The following is a 23568-nucleotide window of genomic DNA, read 5'->3' as shown; positions in this document are numbered from 1 at the left end:
ATGTGCGTTTGGTGCAGACTCAGTCATCAGTAATTCTGCACTCTTGAGGATTTTACTGTACGAATTAAGAACAAACACAGTGCTGCGAATACTCAGCGAGTCTGACACCATTTGTGGAGAGAGATAAAGAGTTAACGTTTCGGGCCAACAACTCTTCATCAGAAGTCAGTGATCTTTTGTTGCTTTTCCCACCTTAGAGGTCAAACGTACCAGCAAATTCAGGTGGGGAAAGAGCCAGGGATTGCTGAATGGGTTTCTGTGAGCATGTGTACTCTGGATGAACCCTAACAACCGCAAAGCACTGCAGGCTCACAATTATGTTTCTTTGCAAGCTTTACTTCAAGTCTTGTTTATTTTCTGGGAAAATTCTGGGAATAATAGATTGTCCTTATCTAATGAGTACTGGGCTCAACACCAAATCTGTCCAATTAAACTAACCACAGAAGAACTCAGTATTTATTTGTGTTACAAGTAGGCTTACAATTAACACTTCAGTGGAAGTGCTGTGAAAATCCCTTAGTTGCTGAGGGAGAACTTAGCATCTGACCAGCATGTCTTTCAGACTGTGGGAGGAAACCCGCGCAGACATGGGGAGAACGTGCAGACTCCACACAGTCAAGTGACCCAAGCCGGGAATTGAATCTGGGTCCCTGGCGCTGTGAAGCAGCAGTGTTAACCACCGTGCCGCTTGGAGGGGAACTAGCAGGTAGTGGCGTTCTGCTGCCCTTGTCGTAGATGGAAGTGGTCATGGGTTTGGAAGCTGCTGCTTAAGGAACATTGGCAAGTTGCTGCAGTGCATCTTGTAGAGAGTTCACACACTGCACAGACAGTGACCCAAGCCAGAATCGAACCCGAGTCCCTGGTGCTGTGGGGCAACAGTGCTACCCACTGTGCCAACCTAGCTAATACAATCCAGCTAATGAGAATCTAAGCAAGCTACAGAACTTTAAGACAAATCCATCTGCGATTGGAACTGGGAAAAGCAATTCAGCACAGGCCACTCTCACATGCAGAGTAAGAACTGTTCCACTTTCTTCTGTGTGGATCAGCACAGAGTCACTTTTAAAAAAAAGGTGATATTGAAACCATGCTTTTAGAAATAAATTTCAACTTTATCAAGGAGATGAAACAAAATGGCTAAACTGTTTGCTTCGATTCAAGTTGGTGCATTGGTTAACTAGGGATCTTACTAGTAAAGAAAGTGGAATATTATCTGCCTATATCTCCGGTTACATTGCGAGGATATAGGTACAGGGTGAAACTATTTATACACTGGCTGTTCAGTGAACTTCAATTCCCTATTATAACAGAGAGAGAGAGAGAGACTGTCCTTGACAAGGCAGCAGTTGATTGAATGTTGCCATTCCTATTGTCCTTGAACCGAATGATTTGCTGGGCCATTTCTGAGGGCAGTTGAGAGTCACATTGCTGAGGCTCTGAAGTCAACGCAGGCCTGACCGGGTAAGAACGGCAGATTTCCTTCCCTAAAGGACATTACTGAACCAGCTGGGTTTTTCCGACAATGGTTTCATGGTCATCAGTAGATTCTTAATTCAAGATCTTTTAAAACTGAATTCAAATTTCACTATCTGCCGTGGCAGGATTCGAACCGGGTCCCTAGAACATTAGCTGAGTTTCTGGATTAATAGTCTAGTGATATTACCAGTAGCCCACCTTGAATGCAACAAGACCTGGACAATATCCAGGCTTGGATGGATAAGGGACACCACCATCGCCCCTTGACATTCAATGGCATTGCCATCACTGAATCCTGCACTATCACCTTGGGGGTTAATGCTGACCAGAAACTGGAGTCAATGAGAAAATGGGGGAAAACTCTCCACTGTTTGGAATCAATGTACAGTATCATTGGTGAGGACTCAGATACTGAAGCAGCCCATATCCAAATGCAGCAAGACCTGGACAATATCCAGGTTTGGGCTGACAAGTGGCAAGTAACATTCGCACCTTACAATGCCATGAATGACCATCTCCAACAAGAAGTGATCTCAGCATTTCCTCTTGATATTCAATGACATTGACCTGAAACCGAGCTGGACCCAGCCATATCAATACTGTGGTTACCAGAGCAGGTTAGAGGCTGGGAATCCTGTGGAGAGTAACTCACCTCCTGACTCCCCCAAAGCCTGTTCACAAGGCACAAGTCAGGACTGTGATGGAATACTCCCCACTTGCCTGGATGGAGCAGCTACAACAATACAACACATCTAGGATAAAGCAGTTCACTTGATTGCTCAACAAACATCCACTTTCTCCACCACTGACACTCGGTAGCAGCAGTGTGTACCATCCAGAAGATGCACTGCAGCAATTCACCGAGATCCCTTGGACTGTACTTTCCAAACCCCCAAAGGACAAGGACACCGCCACCTGGGGATTCCCATCCAAGTCACCTGCCATCCAGACTTGGTAATATATCACTGTTCCTTCACTGTCGCTGGGCCAAAGTCCTGGAACTCCCTCCCTAACAGCACCGTGGATGTACCTACCCCACCAATGGTCCAAGGCGGCAGCTCATCACCGCCTTTGCAAGGGCAATTAGGGGAATGGGCAATAAAATGCTGGCCTAGCCAGCGACACCCAGCAACTTTTGAATGAAACGAAATCATAATAACTGTCTACCACTGAGAGGTTTCCATCCAAAATATAAACCTACATTGTGTAGGAGCTTGGCTGATTGCCTGCCCTGACATTTACAAGGATAGAAAGATACAAAGCATAAGAGTTACACCTGAGCCCAGTTTCCAGACAGTGCACACATCCTCTCTGCCACAGCCCGAGTGAAATGCATGACAGACAGAGCAGGGATATAGATTCAAGCAGATTGTGCCCTGGATTTCAGATGGTCAGAAAAATCCTTTCACAAACATCTTCTCGACAGAGAAACCATTCTCGGACAAGTGTGTGGGTTCAAACAGAACCAAATCATTTTGCGGCAGTTACAAACTATTTCCTCTTACCTCCGTTCATCTTGTCCTTTGACGGTCTTGCGCACCGTGCTTCCATCTTGGCCAGTGTCGAGTGCTGACACGGTTGACTTGCTTACGATACGCACCACTCCTTTACTTCCCTTTGTGCTCCGAGGGGCAGACCACCAAGCTGGATGCAGTCTTTGAGCAGACCTTGTGAAAGGCTGCCAGATTGTCACTGGCTTATTTGCAGTGGAATCAGTGATCGGTGGCGGTAAGCCAGAAGCGGGCTTGGTTTTGTGACCTGTCAGCTGTTGTGTTGAGTTCCTCAGTCTCTGGTAGCCATCGCTCTGATCTCTATCTGTGTCGGTGAACTGTGGTGAAACCGGCACCATTCCAACAGGTTTAGCAGCTGCCCCGGCAGTGCCGACAGGCTTTGCCGCACCAGGTGCTGCCCCGGCAGTGCCGACAGGCTTTGCCGCACCAGGTGCCGCCCCGGCACTGCCGACAGGCTTTGCCGCACCAGGTGCCGCCCCGGCACTGCCGACAGGCCTTGCCGCACCAGGTGCCGCCCCGGCACTGCCGACAGGCTTTGCCGCACCAGGTGCCGCCCCGGCACTGCCGACAGGCCTTGCCGCACCAGGTGCCGCCCCGGCACTGCCGACAGGCCTTGCCGCACCAGGTGCCGCCCCGGCACTGCCGACAGGCTTTGCCGCACCAGGTGCCGCCCCGGCAGTGCCGACAGGCCTTGCCGCACCAGGTGCCGCCCCGGCAGTGCCGACAGGCCTTGCCGCACCAGGTGCCGCCCCGGCAGTGCCGACAGGCCTTGCCGCACCAGGTGCCGCCCCGGCAGTGCCGACAGGCTTTGCCGCACCAGGTACCGCCCCGGCAGTGCCGACAGGCTTTGCCGCACCAGGTACCGCCCCGGCAGTGCCGACAGGCTTTGCCGCACCAGGTGCCGCCCTGGCAGTGCCGACAGGCCTTGCCGCACCAGGTGCCGCCCCGGCAGTGCCGATAGATTTGGCAGCACCGGGAGCTGTCTTTGCTGTACCTGCCCGCTTAGCTGCAGCAGGGACAGCTTTGGTTGTTCTGCCAACAGCCTGTAACCGATTATTTGAAATAGCGTTCTTTTTGCCAGCTTGTGTTTTATTTGCTGGATTTGTAAAGGGTTTAATGAAAGCTATGCTGGCACAGTGCCCAGTGTTTGGAGCTGCTTCTACCGCCTGCCTGTTCTTCTTCTGATTATCTGATTGACAGAGACCTGCAGTGTGGGCGGTAGGAGGGTTAAAACTGCCGTCATACTGTCCCGATTGAAACAGCTGTTGCTCAGTCAGCTCATTCTCTGTTGTCTTCGATGTCACTGGGAAAAAAGTGGGTGTTTTCCTATAGACGCCGATCCTTGCCTGGGGCAATGTGGGAGCAGCTTTGGACAGAGTCTCAGAGGGTTTCGTGTTGCTTCGAGTTTTGGAGTTGGCAGCCACCACTTTGGTGCGGTTAGTCGATGTTAACCTGTCTCTGCCTCCCAGTTTAGTGGGACCACCACCTCCTCCCTGAAACAAAATGAGGAAAAGCTCATGCAGGCATGAGTGCAAGTCAATTTTTCATTGCCCTAACACTTGTCCATGCATTGTAACTGGTCCATGCCGCTCAGTTTTTAACCACTAAGCTAGTCCCACTTGTCCATGTTTGGCCCATATCCCTCTACACCCATCTTACCCATGTAACTGTCTAAATGCTCTTTAACAGACAAAATTGTACCCACCTCTACTACTACTTCTGGCAGCTTGTTCCAGACACTCACCACCCTGTGTGTGAAAAAGTTGCTGCTCTGGACCCTTTTGTATCTCTCCCCTCTCACCTTAAACCTGTGCCCTCTAGTTTTAGACTCCCCTCCCTTTGGGAAAAGGTGTCTGATTTATACCCCTCATTATTTTATAGACCTCTGTAAGATCAATGCTCAGCCTTCTACGCTCCAGAGAAAAAAGTCCCAGTCTATCCAGCCTGTCCTTATAACTCAAGTCCCAGTAACGGCCAGTAAAGCTTTTCTGCACTCTTTCTAATTTAATAATATCCTTTCTATAATAGGGTGAGCAGAACTGTACACAGTATTCTAAATGTGGCCTTACCACTGTCTTGTACAATTTCAACAAGCCTTCTCCCCCATAGCTTTGTTCTAACCTCTCTAGACTGCTCAGCCCCCTCTTTCCTCATCACCTATAGAATCCTTTCCTTGGGTTATGGTTCAGGTCAGAAATTCCAAAGTATTTTATGGAGTCCGCCTGAATCAGAAGTTCTGCATCTTGAATTTGGCTAGGATAAGCTTGAGATGTTTCACTTCAGGTCTGATTCAAGTGACTGACTAGGGAGCTTTTATCAAACAAAGTTTATTTAAGAATACAGTTAACATGTATAAGAAAATTAGCAAGAACTTTTACCAATTACAAACAAGAAACAAAACAACCAGTGTAAATTATAACTCTTAATGAATATCTCTAATGTGAACATAAGAAATAGGAGCAGGAGTAGGCCATCTAGCCCTTCAAGCCTGCCCCGCCATTCAATAAGATCATGGCTGATCTGAAGTGGATCAGTTCCACCTTCCCACCCTCTCCCCATAACCCTTAATCCCCTCGCCTATCAAAAACCTATCAACCCGCGTCTTAAAAATATTTAGCGAGGCAGCCTCCACCACTTCAACGGGCAGAGAATTCCAGAGATTCACCACCCTTTGAGTGAAGAAGTTCCTCCTCAACTCTGTTCCTATTAAAACCAAAATCCAATAAACAAAACCCTTTAAACAGATGTATCACCGCACGGGCTAAAGCTCACATGATACTGGAATTCAGTGCCCTGTGTTGAATACTGATCTCAAATGATCTTGAAAACTCAGAGCAGCTTGTAGTCTTCAAAACCTCAAAACATAGATTCCTTACTGTAGGATGGCAAACAAGATGTGCTCTTAGCTAACTGGTAAAACTTCCAAAATAAACAGAGAGAGAGAGACTTTCAGTTATGCCTCGAATACTGCAGCCAAAACAAAACTAAAGACAGCCCTCATCACTTGACTGGCAGTGTTTTTTATCTACTTCTCTTCCTCCCAGTGACATCACCGAAGGGTGTGAGCTGCAGAGATCATGACTTTAAAAAAAAAATCACTTAAAGGAACACTAATGTCGCAATAGCTATGCCTCAGTGTACTATTCCTACAGTGAGATGACCAGAGAATGGCCACAGACCCCAGGTAGCTACTTCTATCCCCTACAGTCCCTTTGCCACCAGACTGACTGCCAATCTAAGACCATCCTAACATTATGAAGATGGAAGCCAGTATCTTTGTCACAATAAACCATACCAATCCCTTGCCACATTGCCTTGCACATTCTTAGCTACTGGCTCACTCAGGCAGTTCAGCACCTTCAGTGTCCATCCCTCCAATCCAATTTGTTGCTCTCACCTTACGCCACTTGAATTCATGTCTGCAAAGATTCAACAATCCACAGCATTTCCCCTGCTGTTAGGTTCAGCTCTCCCCTCACCCTGGCCCTTGCTAAACTTTCCCTTTCCAGCAACATGTTCGGTTTAAAATCTGGACTGAGAACTCCCATCGTAGAATCCCTATAGAGCAAAAGGAGGCCATTTGGCCCATTAATTCTACACCGACTGTCCGACAGAGCATCATCCTCAGGTCCCAACCCTGTAACCCAACATATTTACTGCACTAATCCTGCTGACCTGCACATCTTTGGATGCTAAGGTGCAATTTAGCATGGTCAATCCACCTAAGCACATCTTTGCACACTAAGGAGCAATTTAGCATGGCCAATCCCCCTAACCTGCACATCTTTGGAGTGTGGGAGGAAACCCACATAGTCACATGGAGAACATGCAAACTCCACACAGACAGTCACCAAGGCTGGAATCGAACCTGGGTCCCCTGAAGCTGAAAGTCTGTGTCACCATGAGAAATCAGACAATATACTACATGGAGATCTCCATTCACATGTGGCACAGAGGTCCACAGCAAACTGTCAGGAAGTAGATTTCTGGGGAGAAGGAACATTTACCCAACTCCAAATCAATGAATATTCCCTGCTGACGAGACTAATTCTGTGTACAGAATGGAAGTGACTTAAGCTTGACCTGCGACAGTTTGCGGACGATAGTCTGAAGACGTTCTGACTTACCAAGCCAACTTTGAAGGGAGCAGTTGGGGGCTGTATTTTTCGATTTGTCTTGTCCCCTAAGTAGTACCTGAGGAGAGAGAACATTTTTCACTACAGAAAAGGTTTCAAAATAAAGGACACAGGGTTTCAAATCACATCACACATGTCCCCCACTCCCTCAGTGGCCATTACTTTTAATATGAGAAAACAAAGGAAAATATCAATCCTCCTTATGAAGTGTCACTCTAGATTGGGTTAAACTGTGTTCTCCAAGGGTTTGATACGATGTCAAATGGGACTTTTAAACAATACCTGATTTGAACCACGTGGGTCCATTTCACAAATCTGCTTCACAACAAAACAAAAAGCCATCGGCCAGTTTAACATTCAGTCTAGGAGTCTTAAAATGCTTCAAATTCGGTGAGTTCTGATGTTAATGTCAGATGAAGACATGGATTTCTATATGAATGCAAGGGGCACAGAATCGAATAAATTGCAGAGTAGTAACCAGTAACCAATTGGAAAGAAAGTTATACAGCCTAGTGGTTAGCACGGGCAGCACTATTGTCTGGTAGCTCTGACATCCATCATTATGAAGTGCCTTGAAAGGTTAGTTATGGCACGAATCAATTCCAGCCTCCCGGATTGCCTGGATCCGTTACAGTTTGCCTATCGCCGCAACAGGTCCACATCAGACACCATCTCCCTGGCCCTGCACTCAACCCTGGATCACCTAGATAACAAGGCCTCCTATGTCAAATTCCTATTTATTGACTACAGCTCAGCCTTCAACACTATTATTCCCACAAAACTCATCTCCAAACTCCATGACCTGGAGCTCAACGCTTCCCTCTGTGACTGGAACCTAGACTTTCTAACCCATAGACCACAATCAGTCAGGATAGGCAACAACACCTCCTCCACGACCACCCTCAACACCGGTGCCCCACAAAGAACAACACAGCACGGGAAACAGGCCCTTTGGCCCAACGAGCCCACGCCGCCATCTCAACAATGTGTTTTTCCTACTCCACCCTTGACCCGTGTCTATGCTTATGGTACCCCCATTGGAAACCAGATTAAGGGGAGAATAATTTAGGGGCAATTTGTTACATCAATCAGCCTAAGAGCTCATCTTTGGGGTGTGGGAGGAAACCGGAGCACCCGGAGGAAACCCACGCAACCACAGGGGGAATGCGCAAACTCCCACAGACACTGGCCCAAATCCATGTATCTGCACAGCTAGCACTGATGGTCACTGAGCTGTTGTGGTGCCCATCTGCTGGTCCAGTTTTAAGTGCACACAAACGACGCGAAGTACGAGGCCACTCTTGAAACATCCAAGAGCAGCCCACGCACGACCCACCGTGTGCGTGCCCCTCGTTGGACAACAAGGTGGACCGACACACCTGCGATTTAAAGAGACAAAACATCAACACATGTAGCATTAGATTTCCAGGAACGTCCCGATGCTCTGATCCTTACTTAAAACCGTCTCCTATAACCCTCCATCCCTATTTCGCACATGTGCCTATCTAAGTAAACCTGAAACAAGTCCAGCGTGCCTGTCTCCACCACCTTACTTGGCAGTGCATTCCATACCCCCACGACCCTCTGTGTGAAAAACCTCCCTCTAGCATCCAAATTATACCTCTCCCCCCTCACCCTAAGCTCATGGCCCCTCATGATATTTGTCTCCAATCTAGGAAAAAGCCTGCCACTGTTTATCTATACCCTTCATTATCTTATACACCTCTATCAGATCCTCCCTTAATCTCCATCTTTCTAAGGAAAAGAGCTCCAGTTTACCCCATCTTTCCTCATAACCCAGTCCTTCCATACCAGGCAGCATCCTGGTAAACCTCCTCTGCACTCTCTCCAGGGTCTCCACGTCCTTCCGGTAATAAGGTGACCAGAACTGGACGCAGTACTCCAAATGCGGCCTAACCAACGTTCTGTACAACTGTAGCATTAGACGCCAGCTCTTGTACTGTATACCCCTTCCTAGAAAGGCTAGCATATCATAAGCTTTCTTCGCAACCTTCTCCACCTGTGTTGCCACCTTCAGAGACTTGGGCACTCGCACTCCCAGGTCCCTCTGTATTTCTATACTCTTCATAGGTCTACCCTTTATCATGTAACTCCTCTCTACATTATTCCTTCCAAAATGCATCACCTTGCATTTATCAGGATTAAATTCCACCTGCCATTTATCTGCCCAATATACCAGCCTATCTATATCCTGCAGTGTCACCTGACACTCCTCCTCACTATCCGCCAATCCTGCCATCTTTGTGTCATCTGCAAACTTGCTGATCACACCACGTACGCCCTCTTCCAAGTGTGAGCAATAGGTAAAGATGCTGTTAACACATATATCTGTAAAGCATAGAGAAATAGCTTAAAGTTAAATAGATTGGATATAGTCAGGCACATTGATAACCCACTTTATGGAAACAACTGTGAGTTTAGTCACAAACATAGGACATAAGGTTTGATGCTGCTAACACAGCAATAATTAGGGATAATAAAAAGACTGCCTGTGATGTGGAGATAACATCAGAAGTGGGATGTGCAGTGAAGCATACACCACATCCTGCAGGAATGTAAGGGGCCCAAGTTACAAAAAGCAAATGGTCTGCAAGATGTGTTGTTTATACAACTAAGCATAAAAGGGGGAAGGGGTCACTGAGATAGTCGGGACAGCAGTGATTAAGTTGGCAAAGGATTGATTACTGCCAATCTGAACTGGACATGTAACAGTATTGGATAAGATGGATGAGTTTGCTAATGCACTCTTGTGATAACAGGAGACATTGTTAGATGGGGTAGAGGGGATGACACCTCGAGCCAATAGGGGAATGACAACACATAGATGGGACAGGGACCACCAATTAGGGGAGAACATCACACTGCAAAGCCATTACAATGCTTGTAAAAAAAGTATAAAATGTGCTGCAAATTTATGTGAGGTGTGCCTATTTCGCTAGACACCTGGTCTTGCAAGAACGTCAAATAAAATCTTGCTCCTTCAGAACTTGACTTGACTAAATTGTTTAACTGTGAGCTGTGTTTCTCACACAAGTCATTTATAAATTTTACAAATAGAAGAGGTCTCAGTACTGACCCCTGCAGTACACCACTGGTGACAGACCTCCAGCTAGAAAAGGACCCTTCCACTACTACTCTCTGTCTCCTGTTGCCTAGCCAGTTTTCAATCCATCTAGATACCTGTCCCTGTATCCCATGAGCCTTAACCTTTTCTGCCAACCTACTGTGAGGGACTTTGTCAAACGCCGTACTGAAATCCATATAGTCAGGTACACTGCTCCGGAGAACAAGATTGCGTTCTCAGTCTCCTACTGTACTCCTTATATACCTATGACTGACAAATTCCCCTCCAATCGATTTTCAAGTTTGCTGATGACACCACCGTAGTGGGTCAGATCTCAAACAATGTCAAGACAGAGTACAGGAATGAGATATAGAATCTGGTGAACTGGTGCAATTCGCCTCAGTGTCAACAAAACGAAGGAGATTGTCACCAACTTCAGGAAACGTAGTAGAGAGCTTGCCCCTGTCTACATCAACGGGGACGAAATAGAAAGAGTCAAGACCTTTAAATTTTGGTCCCTCCACGCCGACACTATAGTTAAGAAAGCTCACCAACATCTCTACTTTCTCAGAAGGCTAAGGAAATTTGGCATGTCAGCTATGACTCCCACCAACTTTTATAGAAAGCATTCTTTCTGGTTGTATCAGAGCTTGGTATGGCTTCTGCTCTGCCCAAGACCGCAAGAAACTACAAAAGGTTGTGAACATAGCCCAATCCATCACGCAAACCAGCCTCCTATCCATTGACTCTGTCTACACCTCCCACTGCCTCGGGAAACGCAGCCAGCATAATTGAGGATCCCATGCACCCCAGTTCTCTCTTTCACCTTCTTCCGTTGGGAAAAACATACCAAAGTCTGAGGTCACGTACCAACCAACTCAAGAACAGCTTCTTTCCTGTTGCCATCAGACGCTTGAATGGACCTACCTTGGATGAAATTGATCTTTCTCTGCACGCTAGCTACGACTGTAACACTACATTCTGCACTCTCTTGTTTCCTTCTTTATGAACAGTATGCTCTGTACAGTATGCAAGAAACAATACTTTTCATTGTATGCTAATACATGTGACAATAACAAATCAAATCAAAGCACAGTAGTTAGCACTGCTACCTCACAGCACTGGGGAGCTGGGTTCGAATCCCAGCTTGGGTCACTGTCTGTGTGGAGTTTGCACATTCTACCTGTGTCTGCGTGGGTTTCCTCCCACAGTCTGAAAGACGTACAGGTTAGTTGGATTGGCCATACCAAATTCTCCCTTAGTGTCCGGAGAGGTGTACTCTGCAAAGACAGTGTCCCAAGCTGGGAACTGAACCTGGATGAGGCAGCAGCACTAACCAATATGTCACCTCAATAACTACCTGGCCCTCCACCTATCATCTGCAAACTGCAGTCTGTCACTGAAGTTCGAACAAGCCTGCTGTTATAACTGATGTGAAACACGTACCTGACATTGGGACCTGGAACCTTCAATTTACCCTTTTGGGAGAGATAAGCTTCAAGTTGCTGTCTCCGTAATTCTGTTTCAGAGAGAAGCGATCAAAGTCAGAATACAGCATTTAAAATCATGGCAAAAATGTACCAAACCCACGCTCGATAAAAAGCTGAGAGACAAGCTGGTACTGTTGAGTAAGCTCGTTCATACAAAATAAAACTGCAAACTGTCAGATGGAGATGGTGAAGCTTTGGCTGCATCTTAATTGGATTTTCTCCAGCTTGGAGATTTATTCCTCGTGCTCTCACTTTTCATCTCCAACTTATACATTTCAATCGTTTGGGAAAACTTCAGCAGAAAATAAGGGGCAGTTAATCATGCTGCATTAGTTAGAGAGAAACATTTGTCCTCATGTCACACTCGAGAGGTGTGCTGCCACCCCCCAGGGCAAACCTGGATTCGCCACAGGGTTAGCAAAATCTCAGCCTCAGAGAGGGGCAGCACATGGCACAGTGGTTAGTAACGCTGCCTCACAGCACCAGGGACCCAGGTTTGATTCCTGGCCTCGGGTCACAGTGTGGAATCTGCTAGAGTCTGCGTGAGTTTCCTCCGGGTGCTCCAGTTTCCTCCCAGAGTCCAAAGATGTGCAGGTTAGGTGGATTGGCCATGCTGAAATGGACCCTTGGTGTTGGAGGACTAGCTAGGGTAAATGCATGGGCTTACAGGGATCGGGCCAGGATGGGATTGTGGTGGGCGCAGACTCGATGGGCTGAATGGCCTCCTTCTGCACTGTAGGGATTCTGTGATCTATAGTTCTATTTTCTCATGGGAATTGGGCACCACTGGTTAGGCCCAGCATTTATTGCCCATCACTAATTGCCCCTTGATAAGGTGCTGACAAGCTGCCTTCTTGAATCGCTGCAATCCCTGAGGTGTAGATACATCATGATGTGGAGATGCCGGCGTTGGACTGGGGTAAACACAGTAAGAAGTCTCACTTGTTGGACTTTAACCTGGTGTTGTGAGACTTCTTACTGTGTAGATACATCCATTGTGCTGTTAGACAGGGAGTTTCAGGATTTTGACCCAGTGACAGTGAAGGAACGGCCGACATATTTCCAAGTTGGGATGGTGAGTGGCTGAGAAGGGAACTGGCAGGTAGTGGTGTTCCCCATGTCTCTGCTGCCCTGCACACTGTATATAGTATATACACACACACACACACACACACACACACACAGAACATTAAGCACACACATGATGGCTAGTATTCTCCCAAAAACATTCTAAGTCCCCAGTTGGCCTGAAAACAGGAGTAACTCGCGCTGTTTTTTTTAAGAAGGATTTTCAGATTGAACCTCTGACAGTCAGCACTGCAGAGTGCCAGAGAGAGATTCACGTTGAAAACCAGGGGGAGGGGTCGATCCCCACTGGTGAGGACGGTAGCGGAGCGCTGAGGGGCCACTGTGCACACGCCGACCTGTTAGAGAGGAGACCAGTGTATGCACAGTGGCCCCGCACTGCCAGCCTCCCGATCACTGGCCAGCCTCACAACCCTGCCCCTCATTTCCTCCCCACCCCGATCGCTGACCTCCCGGATCACCCCAATATCCTCACTCACTGCCTAGACCCAACCTCCTGATCACACATCTCCACCCCTGACTCGACAAGCCCGAACCTCCGGGCAGCCCCGATACCACCCACCCACTCAGATGGCCAGCCCCATCACTGTCCTCCCTCCCTCTGTCTACAATCCCAATTGCAGAGTGACAACAGGACATCTCCACGCCCAATAGGCCCCACCTCTCTGGCCTCACTCCCTTGGCAGTGCCAGATTGCCCTGTGGGCTGGCACTGCTCATGGGGCAGCCCCTCTTATCCCCGACCTCCTGGATAGGGCCTCCATGTCCTCTCTTCCACCGACTGCCCACTGCTGGGGAGCTGTTGTAAACGCCGTAGGAGTGCAATGCTCCTGGTGGTGGATGGAATTGAATTGTGGATTATAACAGTGAAATCTGCGCTGGTTTCCTGTCGCAGAGCTGATGACGCTGAAAAACTTTGATGCAGACGCGCGCCGTACCCGGACACCCAGCACCCACTCACATACGCCACGCCACAGATTATATCACACAGGCTGTACATTGTGTACATACAGCGTGCGCCTGCGCACTATACACACGCACCGTACGTACAGCGTATACACACACGCGCGCACCGTACGTACAGCGTATACACACACGCGCGCACCGTACGTACAGCGTATACACGCGCGCACCGTACGTACAGCGTATACACGCGCGCACCGTACGTACAGCGTATACACGCGCGCACCGTACGTACAGCGTATACACGCGCGCACCGTACGTACAGCGTATACACGCGCGCACCGTACGTACAGCGTATACACGCGCGCACCGTACGTACAGCGTATACACGCGCGCACCGTACGTACAGCGTATACACGCGCGCACCGTACGTACAGCGTATACACACACACTGTACGTACAGCGTATACACACACACTGTACGTACAGCGTATACACACACACTGTACGTACAGCGTATACACACACACTGTACGTACAGCGTATACACACACACTGTACGTACAGCGTATACACACACACTGTACGTACAGCGTATACACACACACTGTACGTACAGCGTATACACACACACTGTACGTACAGCGTATACACACACACTGTACGTACAGCGTATACACACACTGTACGTACAGCGTATACACACACACTGTACGTACAGCGTATACACACACACTGTACATACAGCGTATACACACACACACTGTACGTACAGCGTATACACACACACTGTACGTACAGCGTATACACACACACTGTACATACAGCGTATACACACACACTGTACGTACCGCATATACACACACACTGTACGTACAGCGTATACACACACACTGTACATATATGAATAGTGCTTGTGTAGAAGTACTACATATATAGTGCGTGTGTATACTATATATAGTAATACACACACAGTGTGTATATATATAATATCCTATCTATTGTACCTGATTGCTGGAGCCGGGCCCGGCTGCTCCTCGCGCCCGCAGCCGCCATTGCACCGCCGCCAACCGCCACCTTCAAACTGAACCGCCGCCGCGCCCCATTGGCCGCCGCCCTGCTGACGCTCTTCAAAATGCACCAATCAGAGCGGCGGAGGGAGCTTGGATCCGCCCATACAGCCACGCGAGACGCCGACCCCGCCCCACACGTAGTCCCGCCCCCTGACTCCGCCGTCTCCCCGCCTCCGGCTCCGCCCCCTACCGGGGCCGCCCTCCCCGGCCCCCGGGCCCGCCCACCGTCCAACCTCTCCACTCGCCCGCTCTTCGCCCTGACCCCGCCCCTTATCAGAGTGCCGCCCCCCGACTCCTCCCCTCCTATTGCCACGCCCCTCCGTTGCCTGGATCCACCCCCCTCCTCTTCTCCTCAACTGCTCAACCCTGCCCCGCCACACTCTTGTCGATGTCCTGACCCCGCCCTTTCTGTAGCCCCGCCCCTCCCCCCGAGGCTGAGCTGTCAATCAGCGGCAGTCCCTTCAATGGCTCCCATAGCAACAGGGGCCTACTCTCCAGTGCAGCCAGCACTCAGCAGTCCCCCCCTCAGGCTGGGCCTTTGTACCCACTTCATGTATAAAGTGGAGATGGCGGTGTTGGGCTGGGGTAAGCACAGTAAGACAGTTAGTGCTGGATTTAGACTTGTTCAGGCCCTGAGCTGTATAAAACTTGGAGGCCTCTTGTTAAAAAGCTGCACCAAAAGCTGTGTACCAAAAACAGGACCCTGGGTCATCACACAAAACATTCAAACACAATAATGCCTTTTAATTATTTCATATTTAATTAATTAAGCATTTAATTATTATTCAATATGTAATATTTAATTGTTTAATATGTAATATTGTTTAATAGCAAGGTATTTAAAAAGTGAAAAATACAAATTTTCAAATGAATGCATTTGCTGATTACACATTTATCATTTAGCCATTTTAAAATTGTACGTGTAATTTTAATTAATTCGATTTAGTTTTAACTAAATTGAATTAATTAAAATTTAACTAATTAAAAATAAATTCTGAAATTTTGTGAGCCCCCCTGCGGATTGCTAAGCTTGTTTAGCTCGTGCTCAAATCCCGCACTGCTCGCAACACCTTGCAAAGTCTCGCTCGCCGTTCATCCGGAGACGATACACATCTCTTTAACCTGTGCTTAGTGCTGTCTCCACTCACGTAGTCAAGTTCTGCACACATAAGAACATAAGAAATAGGAGCAGGAGTAGGCCATCTAGCCCTTCGAGCCTGCCCCGCCATTCAGTAAGATCATGGCTGATCTGTCGTGGCTCAGTTCCACTTTCCCGCCCTCTCCCCATAACCCTTAATCCCCTCTCTTATCAAAAACCCATCAACCCGCGTCTTAAAAATATTTAGCGAGGCAGCCTCCACCACTTCAACGGGCAGAGAATTCCAGAGATTCACCACCCTTTGAGTGAAGAAGTTCCTCCTCAACTCCGTTCTAAACCGCCCCCCCCCCTTTATCTTGAGGCTGTGCCCCCTAGTCCTACTGTCTTTTTTGAGCGGGAAGAGTCTCTCCACCTCTATCCTATCCATCCCATTCATCATCTTATACGTCTCAATGAGATCTCCCCTCATTCTTCTAAACTCCAACGAGTACAAGCCTAGTTTATTCAGCCTCTCCTCATAGCTCAACTCCGGTATCAGCCTAGTAAACCTCCTCTGCACTCCCTCCAAGGCCAAAATATCTTTGCGCAGGTGCAGCGCCCAAAACGGCACACAGTACTCCAGCTGCGGCCTCACCAATGCCCTATACAGCTGCAGCAAGACCTCCCTACTTTTATATTCAATCCCCCTCGCTATGAAGGCCAGCATCCCATTCGCCTTCCTGACCACCTGCTGCACCTGCAAGCTGGGTTTTTGCGACTCATGCACAAGGACCCCGAGGTCCCTCTGCACCGTCGCCTGCTGCAGTTTTTCCCACGTAAGTAATAGCCCTTCCTACCATTCTTCCTACCAAAGTGGACCACCTCACACTTGCCAACATTAAATTCCATTTGCCATTTCCTGGCCCATTCGCCCAGCCTATCTAGATCCTTCTGCAGACTCTCCACACCCTCCGCACAATTTGCCGTTCCCCCAATCTTGGTGTCATCAGCAAATTTCGACACCCTACACTCGGTTCCCTCCTCCAGATCATCTATATAAATGGTAAAAAGCTGAGGTGCAGACAGTCGGTCTCTGCTCAGTGGCTCTGCGCTGTCGTGTGTCGTGAAAGCCGCCTTGGAGAACGTTTACCCGAAGATCAGAGGCCGAATGCCTGTGACCGCTGAAGTGTTCCCCAACAGGAAGGGAGCAGTCTTGCCTGGTGATTGTCGAGCGGTGTTCATTCATCCGTTGTCGTAGCGTCTGCATGGTCTCCCCAGTGTACCATACCTCGGGACATCCTTTCCTGCAGCGTATCAGGTAGGCAACATTGGCTGAGTTGCAAGAGTGTGTATCGTGTACCCGGTGGATGGTGTTCTCACATGAGATGATGGCACACGTGTCGATGATCCGGCATGTCTTTCAGGGGTTGCTGTGGCAGGGTTGTGTGGTATTGCGGTCACTGTTCTCCTGAAGGCTGGGTAGTTTGCTGCGGACAATGGTCTGTTTGAGGTTGTGCAGTTGTTTGAAGGCAAGAAGTGGGGGTGTGGGGATGGCCCTGGCGAGATGTTCGTCTTTATCAATGACGTGTGGAAGGCTCCGGAGAAGATGTCGTAGCTTCTCTGCTCTGGGGAAGTACTGGACAATGACGGGTACTCTGTCCGCAACGTCCCATGTTTATCTTCTGAGGAGGTTGGTGTGGTTTTTTTTCGCTATGGCACTTCAGAACTGTCGATCGATGAGTCAAGCGCCATATCCTGTTCTTGTGAGGGCATCTTTCAGCGTCTGGAGGTGTCTGCCGTGATCCTGAGTTCATGTCACGCTATCTGTAACCTCCACAACTTGCCTGGGCTCGCAAAATCTCACTAAGTGTCCAGTTTGGAGACAATACACATCTCTCTTTAACCTGTGCTTAATGCTCTCTCCACTCAGATTGTCTGTACCTTAAAGACTTGATTGCCTGTAAAGACTTGCATTCCAACCACTATTTTGTAAATTGAGTTTGTGTCTTTATATGCCTTGTTTGTGACCAGAACTCCCACTCACCTGATGAAGGGGCAGCGCTTCGAAAGCTAGGGGCTTTTGCTACCAAATAAACCTGTTGGACTTTAACCTGGTGTTGTGAAAAGTCCCTGGGATGAGACTTCTCAGTAACAGGGATGGAGGAGACTTCCTACAGTGGAGAAAGTGGCCTTTCAACCTATCATGTCTGCACCAACTCTGCTAGTCCCACCCCATATCCGTTACTCCACGTACTTACCCTGTAAATCACCCTGCCCTGCATTTTTTCACACTAACTTCATTGCAATGTTAATGTAAGCTGACTTGTGGCACTAATAAATACATTTTGAAATCATCTTTGGACACGAAGGGACAATTTAGCGTGTCCAATCCACCTAACTTGTACACCTTTGTACACTAAGGGGCAATTTAGCACAGCCAATCCACCTAACCAGCATGCCTTTTGGAGTGTGGGAGGAAAGACCCGGAGGAAACCCACGCAGACACGAGGAGAATGTGCAAACTCCACACAGACAGCGACCCAAGCCGGGAATCGAACCCAGATCCCTGGCGCTGAGAGGAAGCAGTGCTAACCACTGTGCCACCCATATGTTAATTAATTTAGATTACTTAAAATAATTAAATCCATAATTAACATGTAAATGACACCATCCTGACTCAGGAGGTCCAGAGATGTTTCACCGTCAGATCGAAGATCTCAATAAATGATCCATCACAGCTTTTATCGGAAACTGTTGCCCAGCAAGGTGAGTCTGAATAAACACTTACTAATTTAGATCAATTAAATAATTCATTAAATCAATAATTAATGTCCATATGACACCAGCCTGACTAATAAGATGTGGAAACACTTCACCATCAGTGTTACCTGATTGGAATTTGCCACTGTTTGTGTCTGAATTTGGGGTGGGGGGGGCATGTTTACTGATTTAATTTGCTTTATTGTTGTCACAGGAATTGGGATACAGTGAAAAATATTGCTTCGAGAATACTGTACAAACAAAGCATACTGTTCATAAAAAGTAAAAAAGTTATTTATTAGTCACAAGTAAGGCTTACATTAACACTGCAGTGAAGTTACTGTGAAATTCCCCTAATCCCCATAGTAAATCAGTCATTGAGTACAGAGAGGAGAAGGAAAGGAGAGGGTGCAGAATGCAGAGTGTTACAGTCATAGCTAGGGTGTAGAGAAAGATCAACTTAATGCGAGGTAGGTCCGTTCAGAAGTCTGGCAGCAGCAGGGAAGAAGCTGTTCTTGAGTTGGTTGATACGTGACCTCAGCCTTTTGTATCATTTTCCTGACGGAAGAAGGTGGAAGAGAGAATGTCCCCTCTCACAGAGTGTATGAACAAGTGCCGGTGAAAAGGGGATTTTCACAGTAACTTCATTGCGGTGTCAATGTAAATCTTGTGACACTAATAAATAAACTTTAAAACTTTAAAAACTTTAAAGCAACTCATACATGTGACAATAATAAATCAAAATCAAATCAAACCCTCGCTTTGACTGTAATACTACATCCTGCACCCTCTCCTTCTCCTTTATGCAGAATATGAATGGTATGCTTTGTCTGTATAGCCCGCAAGAAACAATACTTTTCACTGTATCCCGATACATGTGACAATAATAAATCAAACAATACTTTTCACTGTATCCCAATACACGTGACAATAATAAATCAAACAATACTTTTCACTGTATCCCAGTACATGTGACAATAATAAATCAAACAATACTTTTCACTGTATCCCAGTACACGTGACAATAATAAATCAAACAATACTTTTCACTGTATCCCAATACACGTGACAATAATAAATCAAACAATACTTTTCACTGTATCCCAGTACACGTGACAATAATAAATCAAACAATACTTTTCACTGTATCCCGATACATGTGACAATAATAAATCAAACAATACTTTTCACTGTATCCCGATACACGTGACAATAATAAATCAAACAATACTTTTCACTGTATCCCGATACATGTGACAATAATAAATCAAACAATACTTTTCACTGTATCCCAGTACACGTGACAATAATAAATCAAACAATACTTTTCACTGTATCCCAGTACACGTGACAATAATAAATCAAATCAAAAATCAGTCTTGTGCTGTCAGGCTGTGGACACCAGGTGGCACTGCACACTTTAATCCAAGGTTTACAGAGTGGGAGGAGACCATTCAGCCCTTTGAGTTTGTGACAGCTCCTTAAGGGAGAAACCTAGTTTGTCCTACCCTCCCTCACCTCAGGGTCACACAGTTTCTTTCCGACTTTGAGTATTTATCCAACCTCCCGTTTGAACTGTGCGGAAGCGTCCTGCTCCCTCATACATTTGGGACCCAAACCAAAGCCCTGGTTTGGGGTCAGCTATCTTGCGGGAAAGGAGAGAGATGTAATAGATTTTAAACTAGCAGCATGTGAAGAGAACATAAGAAATAGGAGCAGGAGTAGGCCATCTAGCCCCTCGAGCCTGCCCCGCCATTCAATAAGATCATGGCTGATCTGTCGTGGCTCAGTTCCACTTTCCCACCCTCTCCCCATAACCCTTAATTCCCTTGACTATCAGAAACCTATCTACCCGTGACTTAAATATATTTAGCGAGGTAGCATCCACCACTTCAACGGGCAGAGAATTCCAGAGATTCACCACCCTTAGAGTGAAGAAGTTCCTCCTCAACTCCAATCTAAACTGCACGCCCCCCCCCCCACCTTATCTTGAGGCTGTGCCCTCTAGTCCTGCTATCCTTTCTAAGCGGGAAGAATCTCTCTACCTCTACCCTACCCATCCCTTTCATTATCTTATACATCTTTATAAGATCCCCCTCATCCTTCTAAACTCCAACGAGTACAGACCCAGTCTATTTAGTCTCTCTTCATAGTCCAATCCCCTCATCTCCAGTATCAGCCGACTGAACCTCCTCTGCTCTCCCTCCAAGGCCAAAATATCCTTGCGCAAGTGCGGCGACCAAAACTCCACACAGTACTCCAGCTGCGGCCTCACCAGTGCCCTGTACAGTTGCAGCAAGACCTCCCTGCTTTTATATTCTATCCCCCTCACTATAAAGGCCAGCATCCCATTCGCCTTGTTGATCACCTGCTGCACCTGCAGACTGAGTTTTTGCGACTCGTGCACAAGGACCCCCAGATCCCTCTGCACCGTAGCATGCTGCAGCTTTTCGCCCTTTAAATAGTAATCCCTCCTACTATTATTTCTGCCAAAGTGGATAACCTCACACTTGCTAACATTGTACTCCGTCTTCCAGGTCCCCGCCCACTCGCTCAGCCTATCCAGATCCCTCTGCAGACTTTCCACACCCTCTGCGCAATTTGCTTTTCCACTCATCTTCGTGTCATCAGCAAATTTCGTCACCCTACACCCAGCCCCCTCCTCCAGTTCATCTATTTAAATGGTAAATAGCTGAGGCCCCAGCACCGATCCCTGCGGCACTCCACTAGTCACCAACCGCCAATCAGAATAGCATCCATTGATACCAACTCTCTGACTCCTATTAGACAACCAATCCTCTATCCACGCTAACACCTTACCCCCAACTCCATGCACCCTAACCTTCTGAAGCAACCTTTTGTGAGGCATCTTATCAAATGCCTTTTGAAAATCTAGAAACACCACATCCACCAGTTCCCCTCTGTCCACTGCACTCATCACATCCTCATAGAAATCCAATAAATTCGTCAAACATGACTTCCCCTTAACGAATCTGTGCTGCGTCTGCTCGATCAAACCATTCCTTTCCAGGTGCTTCGCTATTTCTTCTTTGATGACAGATTCAAGCATCTTTCCAACTACAGACGTTAAACTAATCGGCCTGTAATTCCCTGCCTTTTGCCTGCTACCTTTTTTAAACAGCAGCGTAACATTAGCCGTTTTCCAATCTTCTGGCACTTCCCCGGAATCCAGTGAATTTTGGTAAATAATCACTGAGGCATCTACTATCACCTCTGCCTTTTCTTTCAGAACCCTGGGATGCATTCCATCTGGCCCGGGGGACTTGTCCACCTTCAGTCCCTTAGTCTATCAAGCACTACCTCTCTAGTGACAGTAATCGCATTCAGGCCCTCAACTCCTACCATCCTTCTGTCTTTAATATCCGGCAAATTATTCGCGTCCTTCTCTGTGAAGACCGAGGCAAAAAACTTATTTAAAGCCTCAGCCATTTCCTCATCTCCCACTGCTGAATCCCCCCTTTCATCCTCTAAGGGTCCAACATTCACTCTAGCCAGCCTCCTCTTCTTTATATTTTTGTAAAAACTCTTACTGTCCTTTTTTATATTTAGTGCTAGTTTAGCTTCATGACCTAGAAAAAGGGAAAGAGGTCATCTGATTATAGGGCTGAAATGTTGGGGGGGATTGTTAACTGACCAATGAGTTGGTGAGGCAGAGCCAAACAGAACAGTGAAGGAGGTGACGGCCTAGTGAGGGTATTATAGAACATTACAGCACAGTACAGGCCCTTCGGCCCTCAATGTTGCACCGACCAGTGGAACCAATCTAATGACCCTCGAACCTAAACTATTCCAATGTTATCCATATGCCTATCCACTGACCATTTGAATGTCCTTAAAGTTGGCGAGTCTACAACTGCTGCAGGCAGGGCATTCCATGCCCTTACTACCCTCTGAGTAAAGAACCTACCTCTGACATCTGTCCTATAATTAATTTTTTATTTATATTTTATTTATTTGTACTTATTGCTGGACTTCATCCATGGGACATGGGCGTCGCTGGCTGGGCCAGCATTTATTGCCCATCTCTAGTTGCCGGAGGGCAGTTGAGAGTCAACCACATTGCTGTGGCCCTGGAGTCACATGTAGGCCAGACCGGGGTAAGGACAACAGATTTCCTTCCCTAAAGGGAACCAGATGGGTTTTTCCAACAATGGTTTCATGGTCATCTGTGGATTCTTAATTTGAGATATTTCTTATACTGAATTCAAGTTCCAACATCTGCCGTGGCGGGATTTGAACCCAGGTTCCCAGAACATTAGCTGAGTTTCTGGATTCATAGTCCAGTGATACTACCACTAGGCCTTCCCATTACTGAACTGGACCGTATAAACACAGCAACTGCCAGAGTAGGTCAGACATTAGGAATCCTATGGCGCGTAACTCACCTCCTGACTCCCCCAAAGCCTGTCCACCATCTACAAGGCACAAGTCAGGAGTGTGATGGAATACTCCCCACTTGCCAGGATGGGCCAAATAACACTCAATAAGCTCGACACCATCCAGGACAAAACAGCCCCGCTTGATTGGCACCCTATCCACAAACATTCACTCCCTCCACCACCAACACTCAGTAGCAGCAGTGTGTACCATCTACAAGATGCACTGCAGCAACTCATCCTTAGACAGCACCTTCCAAACCCACAACCACTTCCATCTTGAAGGACAAGGGCAGCAGACACATGGGGAACACCACCACCTGCAAGTTCCCCTCCGAGCCCCTCACCATCCCGACTTGGAAATATATTCCTTCACTGTCGCTGGGTCAAAATCCTGGAACTCCTTCCCTAACAGCGCTGTGGGTGTACCTACGCCTCAGAGACCACAGCTATTCAAGATGGCAGCTCACCATCACCTTCCCAAGGGGCAGTTAGGGCTGGGTAATAAATACTGGGCCTGGTCCGTGGCTCCTGCATCCCATTGAAAGAATTTAAAACAAAGATTGTGGAGAAA

The 23568-nt window shown here is 47.5% G+C and overlaps 1 protein-coding gene across 1 annotated transcript in view; it reads right to left on the bottom strand.

The window, feature by feature from the left end:
- Positions 1 to 14746, bottom strand: part of ckap2l (cytoskeleton associated protein 2-like) — a 36471-nt gene extending 21725 nt beyond the window's left edge. The window contains exons 1-4 of the mRNA XM_080216878.1: positions 14694 to 14746; positions 11655 to 11727; positions 7115 to 7181; positions 2982 to 4480 (exon numbers count right to left, since the gene is read on the bottom strand). Of these exons, the coding sequence (XP_080073004.1) occupies positions 2982 to 4480; positions 7115 to 7181; positions 11655 to 11727; positions 14694 to 14742 (1688 nt within the window). The 5' untranslated portion in view covers positions 14743 to 14746. The remainder of the gene's footprint in view (positions 1 to 2981; positions 4481 to 7114; positions 7182 to 11654; positions 11728 to 14693) is intronic.
- Positions 14747 to 23568: the final 8822 nt, after the last annotated feature.

This window comes from Carcharhinus amblyrhynchos, chromosome 34 (genome assembly GCF_965287045.1).
Source record: "Carcharhinus amblyrhynchos chromosome 34, sCarAmb.v2.hapA, whole genome shotgun sequence".
Taxonomy (NCBI): Eukaryota; Metazoa; Chordata; class Chondrichthyes; order Carcharhiniformes; family Carcharhinidae; genus Carcharhinus; species Carcharhinus amblyrhynchos.
The sequence above is the reverse complement of the archived record's forward strand: the minus strand, read 5'-3'. Positions and strand labels throughout refer to the sequence as shown.